At 39.7% G+C, this 18,704-nt stretch overlaps 1 protein-coding gene across 1 annotated transcript in view; it reads left to right on the top strand.

The window, feature by feature from the left end:
• The window catches only part of LOC122788613 (WD repeat containing planar cell polarity effector), a 2,136,001-nt gene that overhangs the window by 1,989,415 nt on the left and 127,882 nt on the right, over positions 1-18,704 (top strand). The window contains exon 15 of the mRNA XM_044055516.1: positions 13,155-13,255. Coding sequence (XP_043911451.1) covers positions 13,155-13,255 — 101 coding nt within the window. The remainder of the gene's footprint in view (positions 1-13,154; positions 13,256-18,704) is intronic.

Raw genomic sequence — 18,704 nt, 5'->3', positions numbered from 1 at the left:
TGCAGTATCAAGCAAATGTGTTAGTCGAATGAGATGCATACAATATGTGGGTTGCATAAGTGTGCACACTCTTAACACAACTCCAGCAGTCACTATTCCTGGGGTATACTAGCATGGCCCATCTTCACTCCGCCCTACAAATTGTCCCCAAATTCTGCCAGATTGCAAGGTCAACTTATGTGCACAGCCCTTGGAGGTCACACAGTGACTTCACTATTGCTGTGGAGTCAGGGTTATGTCTGACATAGTTCATGACCTTTGCTGTGTTCAGATACAGCCATTCTTAGCAAGCTTTGGATGTATGCTTCAGTTCACTGTTGTCTTTCAGGATGACACCCCTCCCCATCCTCAGCCTTATTGCAGATGCTTGGTAACTATTGGCCACACATGAGTGTTGTTTTGCAGTGTTCCAAACGCCATGTCTACTGGCCTAGTACCTGCTAATGAACAGCAAACCTAAAGGTGTACACTGGCACCAGCAAGGTAAAAATGGGGATGGTGGCCCTAAGGTGGAGTGATGTGGTGCTTGTGCACCACATGTATTTTTATGAATACTGTCTGTAGGTTTCAGCCTTGGTCTCATGACACCATTACACATTACATCACATGATGTTGGGAGACTTGATGTTATGCATATGCTGTCTGTAGAGAGCCCTGGATGATGTTACCTGTGGAAAAACTCTTCCGTCTGATTACACTAACCCATAGGCCACACTTATGCAGATTCCAGATGATTGTTGACACAGGTACTGCACAGGCAGTACTTGCTAGACATTCCTGCAAGTCCCTCAGTGTTGCTGCATGTTTCTGGGCAGCCTCCGTGACCAGTTTGCAACATGTGTTGTTATATGTTTTGGATGGGCATCTGTTTATTTTCTACATTAATGTTGTCCCATACTTCATACACACATACATGACTGTCTGCACTGTTTGCCATGGTATATGCAATGGTGAGGTAAAGCTACTTTCCCACTCCTGAGTGCTACCTTTCGGATATGGGATCCATTTCATGGTTTATAAGATGTGTGCAAGCCATGACTGCCTCTTTTGCAGGTGAGTGGGAAAATGTCATGGACATACTTCTTGGACAGCAGACCATTACTTGCTATGAAATTGAGGCCCTGAATTTAAAGGAAGGTTTGTACTCAAGAAGAGTGAATGCTGTCAGTACTTCACAAGCTGCTTCCACAATATGTTATTTGGAGTGTGTGCATACATATGCCTCCAGTGTATGTTAAGGTATGTATTCCCCATATTTGTTGTCCTAACATAGGTTTCTATATTACACATTCATTGCTCATATTAGGATCACATTACAGGTTGTAAAAGGTGTGGAATGTTGAATTGTGATTTGCCTTTGTTTAGATCACAAACAGTTGCCATTGTAATAGCGGTGTATACACTGTTGTAGCCACTGTATAAGGGTAATGTTTCAGACATGTCCCTACTATAGGCCATTTGTCCCACCATTATGTTCATCTCTGTCCACACATTTTGCACTGACAGGTTAAGTATACTGCAGAGCTCTTACATACCCTTCAGATATGCCACTATGGTGATCACTGTGATGCAGTGCAGTTAACAGCAACAATAAATGAACATGCACAGCGTGCATTATGGGTAGGTGTGTTACAGGTGTGCTTGGCAAATAGCATGGCCATAACATGGCTGGTGTATTGGCAAACCTGAACAAAACAACTCCATACTCACCAGCTATAGGCTGCTGCCCCAGTTGTATACCAGAGGGACCTAAATATTTGTGTGAGAGATGTAATATCAGTATCCCCACCTGTGTCATTGATATGGGGGGACAGAATTTCAGCACATCAACAGTGTGAACCCACAATAACTAGAGATTATGCACATCTGTTCATTACTACACTGCAGCAACAAACTATCTTATCTGACATATGCATGTTGATACTTTACAGATGAAAATGGATAAGCAACAGTGGTCTACTAATGTGCCCTGGGGCCTTACCTGCACGCTCCTCGTCCATTGTGTGGTTGGCACCCACCTCTACAATGCTGTCTTCAGCTTGCTGGCTTGGCTGGTGGGCAGGTACCCCAAGGCTGGTGAGGAGCTCCTCAGCATATGTCAGTGGGGGCTGGATGGCATGACCCCCACCTGTGGCTAGCTGGTCCCCCCTAACTGCAGCAGCACGCTGACGAGCGTGGCGGATCAGATCCATGCTGCGATGCTGCACCTTCTCATAATTGCGGTTGTGCAGGCCGACATTGTTTACCATGTGGACAAGCTCATTCCACAGGTCGGTCCTCTCCTGCAGATCCTGGGCCGTGCGGCTGAAGAGGATAGCATGATGGACTATGAGGAACTGGATTATAGCATAATTTTTCAGGGGTGTGTATGCAGGGAGGCATTCCCAGAACATTGTAGCTGAAAGACATAAACAGGAAAAAAAGCCAGGGAACCTCATACAGTTGTCCACATGCACATCAGTAGTGGGTATTACTTGCAAATAATCCAGACTATACCATAACACTATAAGCTATCATGACTTATACATCTTGCATTACACTTCTGGCCCTGACCTGTCTAGTTCCCCCGATGGTGGACACTTAATGGCATAATCCACTACACACCATTCATTTCTGTGTAGAGGGATGACAGTGGACATCTTTCATGTGGATGGTGTGTGGATGGTGGCATGAGTGTGGTTGACTGTAGTGTGTGATGGGACAGTGAGCACATGCCTGTGTTAATGTAGGAGACAAACTGTGATGTTGTCATGCCCCATGGAGACTTGCTGTTGCCATCAGTTGGCATTATGTCCATGCTCACCATTGATATGGGCAGGAGTGTGGGTGATGTGCATATCCCCCTGTACTACTGTTGTGGAGAGGGTGCCACTGTTCCCACCTTTCTTGTCTGATGCAGGTTGCCTGTACCTATGGCATGTGTGTATGAGGTGTGCTTTACCCCTAGTACAGGTTGACTTGTGTTACTGGCTCAGAGACTTCGTACATATGTGTAGACAAGGTAGCAACTGGCCTTGGTGGTTTGCATATGTCTGATTTCTAGTCATAGTCAGCCTTACAGGAGATCACTTGTGAACCTACATGCTTGCTCAGATATAGGTGCACTTGCTTCCAAGTTGTGGTCTGCACTTATGTGTCCCTGTACAGCCACTAGAGCAACCTATTATGTGCTTTGTGTGGTGGATGGTTGTACAGGTAAGGTACTGCTGATTCCATATAGCTACAGTGGATATGAAGTGTACACACCCCTGTTACAATGCATGGTACTTGGGCAATTGGAATATGACCCCACAAAAGCACATGTCAACACAATCCCCACCTGTGATGTGTCCTATAGCTTGCTCAGTTCAATAGGGAACATAACATCCTGTCCTGTGGAAACATATACGTTCATAGGTGTGTACTAGGCTAATGGCCCTGGAACCTTTACAAGCCTAGCCCGTGGAATTACCCTGGCATCATGCCACCTGACCTTAGTTCCCAGTGCCTTTGTCGAGTAAAGCCACTGGAGTGATCCCTGTAGTGAATTTTCTATTTCCCATCCACTCATCAAGATTTCTCTTGAAGAGGGCCAGTGAGGTGCTCTGCTTGACATGTATGGGAAGTGCATTCCATAGCAGGGGCAGTCTCTGGGTTATGAACCTGTCCCTCCAACATAAGAGATGTAATACTCAGTACAGTAAGCCAGTTGAATGTGTGTGCACACCCTAACACTGGTATGTTATGTAAACACCTGCTGAGATGATTACAGCATCCAGTTGTCTTGGTTTGTACTCTAACGTCATATCACATCTTCACTTGGCAATGGTTGCTCACTTTCCATGAAACAGCTTTCTTTCTTTTTAAATAGAATTTTACAGGTTATGGGTCACATTTGAGGTGAGAAACGTTTTGCCATGTCTTCCTGTGGTCTCACTGGCATACAGCACACAGACCTGGCATTCCAACAGGGGTGTGTACACTTTGATATCCAGTGTATATGGGTGTTGATATAGCTGTTAGTGGTAGACATGGACAGTGGGCCATAACATAGTTGTACACTTCTCTGATTACTATGTGATAAGCATGCCTACTGTAGTACCCAAATCAGTATCATGGCAATGCAACAATAAGTAGCTGTACACATTTTATTTTGTTGTATGCAGTGACAGTGTGGGCATTTTTCCTTTACCTTTCCAGTATGAAAGACATCTTTCCTGTGTGTGGGCAGCGGTGTTACAGACAGCAGGTAGCTGTACCTCTTACAACAGGGCTTGTGCACACATGCCATCTACATGTTTGTATAAGGTTCCAGACCTAGGGACAGTGTGTGAGTATTGCTGTTATATGCATTGAATACTGCTAGTTTTACAGGGTTTGTGTGTACATGCTATTTTTGCATGGAATGCAGTCTGTCTGCATAGCTCTCAACCATGGGCCTATCCACATGATGGCCAGAGGATTGGCTGTTATGTTTTGTCTGTTCCCCACACAGGTCTTGTACCTGACATGTCAGTGGCATACTCTCGGTTGATTACTATCAGTACATGGCAACATCCATTTGCATTTCTGACTTCATATTCCTGAGTAAGGGTATGTTGCAACCAATCCTGTAACACCAGCAACTTTCACAGTGTATAACAGCAATATTTCAAATATGGCCCTGTGTTTCATTCCTTCATTCTCTGTCCTCCACCTATATACCAGGCTTTGTCCAAATGTCATGCAGTAGAAGGTTAATAGTTAATGGTCTGTCATTATTTAGTGCTGACATTCCTGTTATCATTCCAGTGATGTTGTGGGGTAGGGTCCATATATATATGAGGACTACAGCTCGAAAAAACACGTGTGACCCTGTACATCTGGAGGTCAGTGTATGGAGAACACTGTTATATGCCCTTGTAAGAGGGGTATTAAATGTTTTTAACCTAGGCTGTTACAACATGTGAGGGATATCAGTAATAAGAACCATTAAGGTATATGTCTGAACATTTTCATGTTTCACCATGGGAACAGTGGTGGGCTAGACCTTACTGTCTTGCACACAGTTCTGTTTGTCCGTGTGATAGTGACATTTTAAGTTAAGCATTGTTATGTAATGGATACATTTCCATTGTGTCAACTGATACTTTTCCCCCCTAGGGGGTTGAGTACAGAGTGTAATTGGAGGCTGTTGAACTAATCTCTAATTAAGTGATGTTTGAGTCTCATCTTCAAGGCAAGTGTAATTTTCACTGTTGTACTACTTGAAGGCTTTAGCCTAGACAGCAAAGTATGTTATGTTTTGCAGATTACTATATCATATGTTTTCTTTGAGAGTTGCATTAATCAGTTATTATGTATTTCAAACACCTAAATGATATAAGAAATGGCATAAACAACTGAAATATTACACAAATAAACATTTATATGGATACAAACTGAGTGTGGTGTCATGTTCTTTGGATTGTGTGTGGGTATATGTTTCATGCAATAATTCTCATTTGTAGGAAAGAATCAGATGGCCATTTGAAAAGGTGGCAACTGTAGGAATAATGTCTGTTTGATATGCTGTGCACCCTCTATATATACTCTATTTATATATATATATATATATATATATATATATATATTTATATATATATGTATGTAATATATATATATATATATATATATATATATATATATATATATGTATATATGTATATGTGTGTGTGTGTTTGTGTGTGTGTGTATCATTAGAATGTTTACTGCTTCCACATTGTACATTCCCTATGTTAGACTGACTGTTCTGTATGATATGTTAGAGAAATCATCCCAACATCTTACAGCTGAGATGGCTTACTGGTAACTTATTGTGGCTATGTTGTGCAGGGTCCTTGGTTCAAAACTTGCTAGTGCTGGTTATTTTGTTGCAAGGCAGATCAGTTCAGCTGTGGAGGAAGGGATAATGGCAATAATTACAAGAGATCCCTATTTTGGGCCCCTTCACCCCCATTTACAGTGCCTTTGGTCAGATGTTTTGCAGTGAGAGGTTCAGAGTGTGGATCTGATGTCTGAATGCAATATATATACATATATATATATATATATATATATGTATATACACATATGTCATTCTATCTATCTATATATATATATATATATATATATATATATATATACATATATATACATATATATATATATATATATATATATATATATATATATATATATATATATATATATATATATATATATATATATATGTATACACATACATATACATATATATAAATACATTTTCCCTACTGTTGAATGACTGTGCTGCATGATATGTTTGAGAAAATATCACACTTATTTACAGCTCAAATGCCTTAGTGGTAACTTGCTGTGCCTATGGTGTGCAGGGTCCTGGGTTAGAGACTTACAAGGGCTGATTATTTTGTTGCTGGGCAGAACAAGGGCTGTTGTATACACTGTGATTAAGGCACTTTTAAGCAGTTGTAAGCAGGTTTGCGCAGTGGTAATCAATGCTAACTTCTGGTTAAATAGGCTTACAAACAGCCTGAAAAGTGCTTAATCTGTGCAGGCATTGCTTAGCACATGCAAACAGCCTTAAACCCGCTTACTACTGCTTAAAAGTGCTTACTCCCACTTACCCCCACACTAATTTCTTTAAAAGAAAAGAAAAAAAGAGGTGATAGGAAAGTGGTGAAAATGGGGGCACAAAGAGGAAAAGACAACTGGGAAAGTAGCTAGGGATGTGCAGGACAGGTGTAGGGAAAATCCATAGCTGTCCATTTCTTCTACAGCAACAGCTGTGCATGCATACTGAATTTGGAGGTATATTTGGACACTCAAACCCCTGAGAGAGGGGTGAGGACAACAATAATGTGTTGTGAAGCCAATTAGACCAGATTACATGTGTCCAGTGGACACATGCGAATTGGACAGCTATGTATAGGGTGACATTTTTTGGGGGGGAACAGATTGCCCTTTTTTTTAGGTGAGAGTGAGATGTTGGGGAAGGACAGTAGGTATAATTGGGGAGGTAGGTTGGGTAGGAAGACAGACAAGACAGCATACTGGGGTGGTATATGACCTTGGGTGGAGGGGTGTTTGGAAATTGGAAGCCCATGAGCCCCCAAATGGAAACAGTGAGACTGAGGTCCCCACCCATGGGCAGTCACCACTGCATCTTCACGGCTCTCGAAGATGGCTGTGCAGGAGGGGAAGGCTGACACTCTAAATACGCCATGCAGCCCTCAAGCTGTTTTAACAGATCTCCAAACTCCCTTCAGAGCTCACTACTCACCAATCCCCGGACCTGACTTCAGGTGACTAGATCCTGTCTGCTATTGCTCCCGGGGAGGGGATAGAGCCCCATCCCCTGAGGTAGTTCCACCCAAAGGTGGTGCATGACCAGTGGGTAAGGAGGTCCTGGTGTGGGTCCCAGATGTGCTGTGGCCTGGTGCCATGGCCAGATGAGGTGAGAGAGGTGGGTCTGCTGGGACCAGCCTTCCCAAACGTGCTGTGGTGTTACAGTTTTAGAACATATGTGGGTTATTAATAGTCAACACAATCTAAGATTAGTTATAACAGCAAGCATAGATATTCCCATTAACCCAAAACAACAGATTTGGAACAGTTGCATAGCAAACAGAACACATGCAGATATGGAACCACAGTGGCCATTACAACGGCATTCAGGTTACATTGATAGCAACAGGCCACCAGTGATAGTATTTCAACATGGAACATTAATAGAAACACATTTCAATATTTGTTGAACAATAGGACATGGTGTAAACATACCCATTGATTTGTGTGTTTAGATTATTGTTGCAGATATTTTTATGTAGCACAGTGTGAGAAACAGTGGTTGACACAACAGTACTATTCTGATATCAGATGTTGGTGAATGCTGCATGGCAGGCCATACAATACCAGAGTAAACACTACCAGTCCAGGATTTAAATCTTTATTGCCAGGCAGTTGCAATTTTCTTATGTGACATACCTGTGGGGGGAATGTTTGTTAACACATTTCCAGATTCTTAATTAATATTATGCACATACCTCTCAATCTCTTAATGCACACACTTTGGACAAAGCTTGACAAAATGGGGGTACAAATAGGAACATATTTTGAATATTGCTCTCATAAACTTGGAAAGTTGCTAGAGTAACAGGATTTGTTTTAATATACATTTTCTGAAGGTTTTGAGGTCTGAAAATCAAATGTATATCATTATTTAGTGACTACAATTCTGAGATCATCCCACTGATTTGCCAGGGGGACAGAGAAATAGGCCAAAAATGTGAGCCAGTTATCTGGACATTCTGCAAAAATTTGTACTGTTGAGAGGTATGATTATGCATACAGCTTACTACCGCTCCCAGGATTCGAACCATGACTGTGTCTGCTAAACATACAACAATTTAAGTTTCATCAGAGTGTCCTGTTTGGATATTGCTGTCTATTCCTTCGGTGTTTTCTGTCTAAGTCTTTTGGTTGTACAATCTGACCTTGTAGTTACAACAGTTTTATACAGACATTCCTAGACATTTTTTTATGTAGCACAATGTGGGTAACAGTGATTAACACAACATTGCTATTCAGAGAATGCAACACTAAATGCCATGCAATACCAGAGTAAACACAACCAGTCCAGGATTTAGAACTTTATTGCCAGGCAGCTACAGTTTTCTTTAAATATGACCTATATGGGACGATTACTGTCATATTGCCTGGTTTATTCAGTACAACCCATACACAGTTTTTATACTGCCAGGTGACTTTCTACTAATTTATATTTATTTGGTATGACTACTACAAGCAGGATTGTTACTCACCAGCCTCTCGACGCAGCCTTTCCAACCTACTAGCATGGGCTGCCTGATTCACAGCCCGCTCAGCTGCAGCTGTAAGGGAAATAGAGAAATATTTAGGCACACCTATCCATCACATACACAGGCTGGACATTACTAAACAGTTATTGATATGACTACTTACACACTGCTGAGACATCACCCCTCTGCCTTGCTTCTCGGACCCACTCGTCCAAGAGCTCCCTCTTTCTCTGCTTCAACTCGGCATAGTGGGGCCGGACCTGCTCACCAGTCCAAGGGATACCAGTGGCACTGGTGAGATCATGGGTGAGATGGTTCCAGGCTTTCGCTTTATATTGGGAGCCCTGGTACTGGCCCTACAGCAGTCTCTCATCATGGTTTTGTACCAGGAGTCCTACCATGACCTTGGACTCCTGTGTGCCCCAGCGCTGTGCCCGGAAGCACATGCCCTCACCAAATCCTGCCATACTGCCTACAGTGGGAAGTTGCAACCAGTTATGAGCTGTATTCCCACCTGTGGGGTTTAAATACAGCCGATTTCCCACCCTTTGCCGTGATTGGACAGTTTTGAATATGCTGAGCTAAGCTAAGCTATGGGCAAACCTGCTTAGCTAAGGTTGGCAGTACTTAAAGGAGCAGGTTCAGCATTTCTTACCAACGGACAAATCCACTTAGCTGGGCTACTCATTGCTTAGTATTCATATGTACACAATGCTTACACCCAATCAACAAAGCTGTGTAATACTTAGCATTGCTTATTTTTTATTTTATAAACTATCTGCTGTATGGGATTGATTTGTCATTCATTACATATTATAAATTTGTTTACTGTCCCTGACACCCCCCAATGTGCTTTCATTACATTTATTCTTGTGTGACTATACTGTATGGGGCACTTGTGTTTATATGGGGGTTTCACATCTTTATTAAACTGACACATCACATCTGGACCTACTACAGTACTCTGGTTAACGCATATATGTTATTTAGTAGCTAATTATAAAAAAAATGTTTATGTACTGCTTTCACATGTAAAATGCAAATTGGTTACAGTGGAGATCAATCCGGGAATGGCTGCTTGCAAAGGGTACACTCTAACCACTACACTATTGCAGTACTGCTTATGTTAGATGTCTCTTGCTATTTAACTTCTTGTGCTTTTTAAGCTGGACTAAGTGCAGCTAAGCAACGACCACACCCGCACAGCTATGCTTTAACTTTATTGCATGTTTAAAAAAAAATTATTTGTTGTGTTTTTTTTTTATTTGTACCCTTCAGAATATCCATGCTAATGCTGAATCTGTTATTCTATCAACTTTCTGCTTTGTGGGACAATTGTCCCTTTTGGCTTAGTCCACATTCCTTATTCTGACGAGTTGGGAGGTGTGCGCTATGTGCTTATGATAAATATGTTGTTCTAACAATGTTTGTCTTGGTAGGGATGATTGTCCCTTATGGCTTTGACCAGATTTGTTATCCTGATGGGTTGGGAGTCTTATGAGCATTCTCGCTCGTTTTAAACTGCTGAAAGGCAATTCTGGAGTGCAGGGGGATGTGTATATTGTGAGAGCTCTGCACTCAGATGCACCTCTTGCGCTCATACACGGAACAGTGTCCGTTTTACAGCATGGCAGCACGTCTTCTTACATATATATGGCGTGCTGTGCCGTGCTGAACAGGAACGGTCCCCACCATGCAGGAATAACTTATTCCTGCACAGCTGCTTGCTGAATCCGGGGGGGGTGCTGTTTTTGAGTTTCAAAAAGAATAAGTAGAGACTTTTCTGCTTAATTAATTTAATGACTGATGAACTTCTACAGAGGCTGCTACAATAAAAATAAATAAATAAGAACTAATAACTTAAATAGCTTAAACAAGCATTGAGAAGTATGCATCTTTTCTACTTGTGAATGGGTAGAGCCATGTCTGCCACACCTAGCAGAACTTTAAGCACAGGAGGTTACAATTTCTAAAATTGTACTTTAACTGTAGTGTGTTTTGTTTTCATTCTTCTTTCATTCTTTTTAGTTGCACTAATTTTCCTGTGTCACTGAGACAGTATAACAAATGTTAGGATTTGGAAAAAGTGCATAGTTTCTTGGCTGTCACTTCACATCAATACCTGTCTGATATTCCAGGACTCATTAGTGTGAGTCCCAGAATAGTGAGACTGAGTGAAAGTGCAGACTTAGTTGTTCCTCTGAGGTATGTTGATTTTATTTCTAAGCTGGTACATATAGTGTGTGTGTGTGTGTGTGTGTGTGTGTGTGTGTGTGTGTGTGTGTGTGTGTGTGCTTTCTCCCAGATAGGAGATGCAAGGAGCGTTGGCCCTTGCAAAAATAAAAAGAAACAAATTAGACAGCAGAAGCGATATTTGACACTTTCTTTTCTGTATTTTGTGACTTTTTTTGGTAGTTCCAAGGCTTGGAAATATAGTAGGGAACCCTTTACATCATTCAATTTTCAGAAAGATGGCTGCGGACTACAGCTTCTTGAATAATTAATGGAGTAGTTTGCTAAAATGCACTTTGTCACTAGGTAGTTGAGTGCATCTGCCCCTTGCTCCTGCAGCATGAAGTCATGTCAGGATTGTTGTATAGTTTGCTGAGGTGCCTGGTGTGTGGCTTTGAAAGCATGAATTGTAAAGTAAAGAATTAAAAATCCTTTTTAGTAATTGCTGTAGCTACACAAACAGCCACAGATGCACCTAGGTTTGTGGGTCATGCACCTTTTGCATAGAAGTATATGCGGTTTGACAGGAATCTCATAGTACAGTGCTAAGTCATACATATGGATCAGCATCGCAGGGTTACAAAATACTTAGTTTAGATTTAGTAGTGGGCCAGCAGGTGGCATTAAGCACAAGCATCTTGGGTTTAATGGCTACTGTTAGTGAATTGCTGCTGCCCCTGACACCTTGCTGTCAGCCACAAATGTCCCTTGGGGCCAAGCACAAGATCTTTTTGAATTTCACCCATTGTTTATAGTGCAGTCATATAGAAGCTTCTCTATAATAGCTATAGTGCTGCATGTAGACACAGTTCAGTCGTTCCAAACAGTTTGTGTGGAAAATTTGGCATATATATCTGTAAATTCACATTTATGCTCTTTTGTCTTTATAAATCCTGTTTTCAGACCTGTGCCCTAAATTAGTAAAATTACTAAACTGGCACATCTGTATGCTTGTTTTCATTTTGTTTTATATCGATTTTTTTTTCTCTAAAGAAGCCACAGTATAAAACATCATGTTCTATATTTTGTATTCTTCCTTTGCTTGCAAGATTATTTATTTTTATGTAAAAGTAAATGAATATATAAATAAAACACCATCTGATGTATGCATGGTTTTACAGCTTTGTTAAGTTTTACATTTTTAGTGTGTCATTTTTCCACAGGTGTGGCATTTAGGTATTACAATCTAGCGCCATTGCCGTATATAACATAGTAAAATTATGAAGCTGTTGACCTTCCAAATAAGTATTCCTTCCTAAATGAGCATTCATTTATTCACTTCTCATCTCAGGGAACACAAATGAGCTATTATTAAACAAATGTAGAGAGTTAACTGTTATGTCTGTGATAGTTACTAATATATGAAATGTGTAATAGGGAGTGAAATTGTTAATTATTAACATGTTTAATTACCATGCATCAGTTGCTAGTTCTTTTATTAGTTTGATCTGTGAGCAAGTGAATATGTGTTAAGCACAGAAAAAAAAAATTGAAATCTAAATAAAAATAAATAAATGAATGAATTAACACCAGATTACAGAGTAGGGAATAAGCGGATACTTAGTGTACACAAAAGGTAATGTATATTTAGTAGTTATTGCAGCACCTTTTGCCTACCATTTTCTATGTGAAGTGGTAAGTGGCTGAGAAATTAAAATAAATCACCAGAAATAGTTTGTCTTTGGCATTTTTAGGCTTTTTCTAGTTGCACATCTCTGGGAAAATGCCTAATCTAGTTCCATCTGCCTCTTGTTGTTCAAGTATTTGATGTCCCTCAGATCTGGCTTTGTGTAAAACATTCCTTTCATGTGTTTAAGATTGGAGTAGATAGGACCTCACATTGTTGTATTTGACAAAACCCTTAACTGCTTGAAAGACAAGAACCTTACACTGCTGCTTTGACTGACTAGTGAACTACAGAATAATTGCAAGGCCAAAAGAGCTGTAATGCCAACATTCAATTTACAAACAAAGCCTGCAGAAGAAGAGAAAAAACAGTAGTTTGAGTGTGAGGAATAAAGGAGCTACCACCTTAAATGACATAAGTAAATAAAAGACAGTTTGTAATTTGCCCTTTCTCCTTCACTGACATCCTTTTTATGTATTTGTGTGTATGTACTTGTATAGGTCTTCAAGCCAAAGACCAGCAGCTGAAATGAGGAATGAACTTGGAATCAGTGTCTATGCAGCAGCTCTGATGGATGACCCTTTGGCCTGGAGCAGGACAGGTAAGAGTGACAGGCTGATGGCAAAAGACAGCACTGAAAGAGCTGTAAACAGAAGGTAGTCAGCGGCCTAAAGGTGTGTACAGGTCATGACGGGACCAGACTGGAAACTGAGAATTCACAGGTGGTTTGTTACATGATAGCCGTTTATTTTATACTGTTTAAATAGGACAAATAACTGCACTTCTGAGAAAATGTTTGGGGAGTACATAGAAGTGATTATCTGATACTCTCTATTCTTTTTTCTTTTCTTTTCTTTTGCTGAAAGTCAGATTCTGAAATTGCCATATGAAATAGGCTAATTAGAAAATCTTATAGAATCTTTCTTTTTTGATATTGTCCAAGTAGATATTCTGAAAAGTAATTTTTATTTTTACAGTTAACACATTTAAACTTTTTTGTTTTTCGTTTTGCTGGAAGGTATATGGTATGTAGCTGAATGAGACAGCAGAGCAATATATCATTAAAAAGCCCTTATTTGGTGTACACATTTAATTTTGTATAGCTAAGTACCTCTAAGTTATAAGTCAGGTGTATGAAATTCTGAACTTATTAAAGCTCTGTAAGGAAAGCCATACCTCTGGATGTTTTATCTGTTACTATAGCACTTTGTTGCTGTATAGTAAATATGGACAAGGATCCACTTGCATTAGATGGCAAAATGTCCATTAAATAACACAGGTCATTTTTTCAGTATCTTTTACTCCTTCACTGAATCCTCATTGTCTTTCAGAACTTTTTTATTTATTTTTTTTTATTTTACATTTGTTGACTGGACTAGTCTAACTGGATACATGTCCATTTTCAGTAGAGGCCCGGGGAGAAAAGCTCCTCTTTAAACTAACTAAATCAAAACAATCGAAAGTCCATGCAATATATACAGTACATAAACCTAAAGAATTATTACATCAAATTGAGATGTACAGAATTATAAATATACAGATTGTGACTGCTAAGTTTAATAAGGAAGATACAGAGTTATAATCAAGGGAGAGAGATAGATAATACTTGATTAGAAAAATTGGATATGGATGGGCCTTTGAAAAGATATAAAATGGCTAAGATTAAGGAAGTAATACTGAGACGTAAGAGGATTAATGAATGTAAGTACAAGGGGAAGAGGTTACATTCATAGTGAAAGAGAATAAATTGGTTTATATATACAAGGTGGAAAGATAAGAGCTCTCAGAAGAAAGCAAGGTTGTTTGGAGCATATTCAGTATAAGCAGCTTGGGAAAAAGATGCTGAGAAGGGGGGGGGGGGAGAAATTGCTAATACTGCAAAGAGGGTTATTGGAAGAGAGTTATTGAGTGATGTTATATTGGGGGGGGGGGGTTAGTCAGGGTTCTCTTTTACCAGAGGATGTCAGGATATAGAATGAGGAAGCGAAGAGCCTGGGGTAATCATCCAGTGGAGCGTTGGATGGTTACGTGAGACCTGTACTACTAGCCCATTGGCTTGAGTACACACACACACAAAAACTTTTCCTCTGCAGTGCTGCTTACTGTTTAGTAAGCTAAATGTCATCCTTGGCCCTTTTACTGTTATCATTTTCTGTCGCAGCTTACTCCTATATTGCAACTCCCCAGCTAGTGCCTCCATTGCCTTGTTTGACAGGCCAAACTTGGGTCGCAAAGGCTGCCGAAAGGAATTCTACTTATCTGCAGTGGAGTCATAAAGTATTGCAATTTGCTTTTTATACTGAAAGTATACATGTTAATTACATTTGTTAGCTGGCTGAGTTATTGCTGGCTCAGCCTTTCTGCTTAATAAATAATTAAAAAATAAAAGTAAATGATGCCTTCATATCTTTCAGATCAAGATAATCATTTCAGGCAGTTCTGACTGCAGATCACTGCAAAACAGTAGCTGAAAGCCACAGTGATGGCTTCTGAATTATGCAGATAATGTACTTTGGTTTTGCAAATGTTGCAAACGTTTTTATTCACATTATTTTTTTTTCAGTGATTGTCAGTAATAGATCTTACATCAGATGATCATCTGCCAGCAGTATTTCTGATGGCAGTTATGGTTAGAATACTTTCATAGGTTCGTAGATAGTTACTAGGCATGCAGTCTGAGAGACTGTCAGGGAGATCATTAGGGAGCAAAGCCCTAATTCACATTAGCCCCAAAGTACTGTCTGTGTAAATGACTTGCTTAAGGTCATAGAGTAGACAAATGAAGGCTGAGGGAACCAAACCCTGTGCCACAGAAATTAGTTTATTAGTAGCTCCTAGTCTTAATCCTCTGCACTAACAGCCAGGCATTATTTTTTTTCATTTGTAATTTTTTTTTTTTTTATGCAGATTTTGGTATATTTGAAGTTTCTTTGGTTGAAGGACCCAATCAGCCTGAAACTAAGATTAAGGAGGAGGGTTATTAGAGTTATTGTTTTACTTGATTTTTCTGTAGTTCAGTCGATTTTTGAAAGTTTGATCACTGCATTTTCTTTTTGCATCTGATTAGGGCCTTTAAACTTTTGTGACACAGACACTGATGCCATTTTGTCTACATTCAGTTTTATTTCATGCTGCTTTGTCTAAGTTTATTTTAGATGCTTATTTGCTCCTAATGCATAATTAATTGTTTTGTAACCATCTACTAGGTTTGTTAGAGTTATCAACCATGTAAAAATATGGTGAGAGATAAATGGATGTAATTAATCTCTTTTTGCAACTTGTTAATCATAACAGCATTCAAAACACTTTTTAGTGATCCAATCCAATGTTATTTGTCCTTGTTAACAAAATCATTGTCTTCATAGGCATTTCAAGGCATTTTAGTCTTGAGACCGTCAACACCTTGCCAATACATACCCTCAAGCTCTACCCCCTTTCTTAAGGAAAGCTAAGCCAGTTAGTCCTGGGATAAATTTGAGGGTAAGCATCCAGTCATCCAGGTTCTGTCTGAAGGATGGTAATGTATTGTATTACACTGCTTAACCTGCCTAGGCAGCTTACTCCAGAGATGGGGAAGGTTATGCATGATGAATCTATTTCTCAGCCATGTTCTGTTTATCTGCTATTGAAGATGTAGGTCTTTGGTCATGGTGTTTGCTAAGTTAATAGACCTATGGAGCTGTAGGAAATAAAGGGCAACAGGGTTTCTTATGGCGAGGTAGATGAGTCACAGATCCCCCCCTCCCCAAGAGTCTATAAGATACTGAGTTAAAGTATCAATCTTCTTGCCTTTCTTGTTAGCTCATTGTCTTTAAACCTGAAATCCTCTAAACTAGAAACCTCTGTGGCTTCTCTAGTTATTAGATATGTCAAGTAAGATAAATCCTGAAGGGCCATTGTACTCTACAATTGGTCTAATCAGTGCTGAATAAAAAGGGAATGCTGACATCTTTAGATCTGGACAGTATACTCTTGGCTATAAGTTGTGCTAAGTAGAAGGATTGTCTTCTACTGGAGAGGGAACTGACAACCCAGATATCCAAGTCCTTAACTAACTTTCCATATAGTAGTCAAGTATTGAGTATAGGGGTTGTTTGCCAAATAAAACAATGCTACACTTTTTCCCATTTAATCTGAGCCCATTTTAATAGAATAAGTATTCTGTATTTATTTAACATTTGTCGACCAGGAAAGTCCGACTAGGACAGGGCCTATTTTCATCGGAGGCCTGAGTAGAAACTAGGATAAGTTCTTTCTGAAGGGTACAAATTTCAGTGGGGATCTTGATAATAACTGCCAGTTTGCAGTCATTGCAAACTTGTTTAACCAGAGATCCTGGTTCTCAGTTTTGACATCAGAGAAGTAAATTCCAAAAAGGACAGGTCCCAGTACAGAGTCCTAGAGGATTTTTTTGGTTACTTTTATACTTTCATTTGAGGCACCTTCCACTCAGACTACGTGGGTTCTGTTTTTCAGCCAGTTTGCTATCCATCTTACCACATAATCATCTGTATTTAAAGCATTTAGCTTTCTTAATGCCTGCATGAGGTAAATGCCAAAAGCTTTGATAAGGTCAAGATATGGTTTGCAGACAGCATGATTAGTGTCAACAGTCTGTGACACTGTTGGTTAGCTAGATTTAATAGGCAAGATCTCCCTTTTATGAAACTAAACAAGTCAAGATAATTCAAAACACCAGGTAAACAATTCCCATCGATAAGTACCATCACTTAAGGAACATTTATAAATAAAAAAACAAATCAAAGCCGATAAAAAACAGTACTATACAGACATGCAGTACAAACATCATAATAACCCACAAAAATTCTGGGATTCTATCAAACAACTAATTCATCTAATTTTTTTTCCCACTTATGTATAGGGTATATCTTATATACCATTGCTGATATGATTTTCTTTCTCTCTCTCAAAAAAAAAAGAAAAAAAATCTTTCTAACTTTTTAACGTATTCTGGATATGGCTGAAAAGCCAAGAGGTTTTAAGAAGTGCACTTTCTGTTGGCATAAAATACCCATTTCTGATGCCCACAGGGAGTGCATGTATTGTTTAGGAGTGGCCTACCTTTAAAGCTCCTGTCAGATTTGTATGGGTTTCAGTTCTTGGGCCTTAAGTGAAGGCAGCTTACTCCAGAGATGGGGAAGGTTATGCATGATGAATCTATTTCTCAGCCATGTTCTGTTTATCTGCTATTGAAGATGTAGGTCTTTGGTCATGGTGTTTGCTAAGTTAATAGACCTATGGAGCTGTAGGAAATAAAGGGCAACAGGGTTTCTTATGGCGAGGTAGATGAGTCACAGATCCCCCCTCCCCAAGAGCCTATAAGATACTGAGTTAAAGTATCGATCTTCTTGCCTTTCTTGTTAGCTCATTGTCTTTAAACCTGAAATCCTCTAAACTAGAAACCTCTGTGGCTTCTCTAGTTATTAGATATGTCAAGTAAGATAAATCCTGAAGGGCCATTGTACTCTACAATTGGTCTAATCAGTGCTGAATAAAAAGGGAATGCTGACATCTTTAGATCTGGACAGTATACTCTTGGCTATAAGTTGTGCTAAGTAGAAGGATTGTCTTCTACTGGAGAGGGAACTGACAACCCAGATATCCAAGTCCTTAACTAACTTTTCATATAGTAGTCAAGTATTGAGTATAGGGGTTGTTTGCCAAATAAAACAATGCTACACTTTTTCCCATTTAATCTGAGCCCATTTTAATAGAATAAGTATTCTGTATTTATTTAACATTTGTCGACCAGGAAAGTCCGACTAGGACAGGGCCTATTTTCATCGGAGGCCTGAGTAGAAACTAGGATAAGTTCTTTCTGAAGGGTACAAATTTCAGTGGGGATCTTGATAATAACTGCCAGTTTGCAGTCATTGCAAACTTGTTTAACCAGAGATCCTGGTTCTCAGTTTTGACATCAGAGAAGTAAATTCCAAAAAGGACAGGTCCCAGTACAGAGTCCTAGAGGATTTTTTTGGTTACTTTTATACTTTCATTTGAGGCACCTTCCACTCAGACTACGTGGGTTC

Source organism: Protopterus annectens, chromosome 1.part2 (assembly GCF_019279795.1).
Source record: "Protopterus annectens isolate FY-2018-M chromosome 1.part2, PAN1.0, whole genome shotgun sequence".
In the NCBI taxonomy this organism is placed as follows: domain Eukaryota; kingdom Metazoa; phylum Chordata; order Ceratodontiformes; family Protopteridae; genus Protopterus; species Protopterus annectens.
The sequence above is the reverse complement of the archived record's forward strand: the minus strand, read 5'-3'. Positions and strand labels throughout refer to the sequence as shown.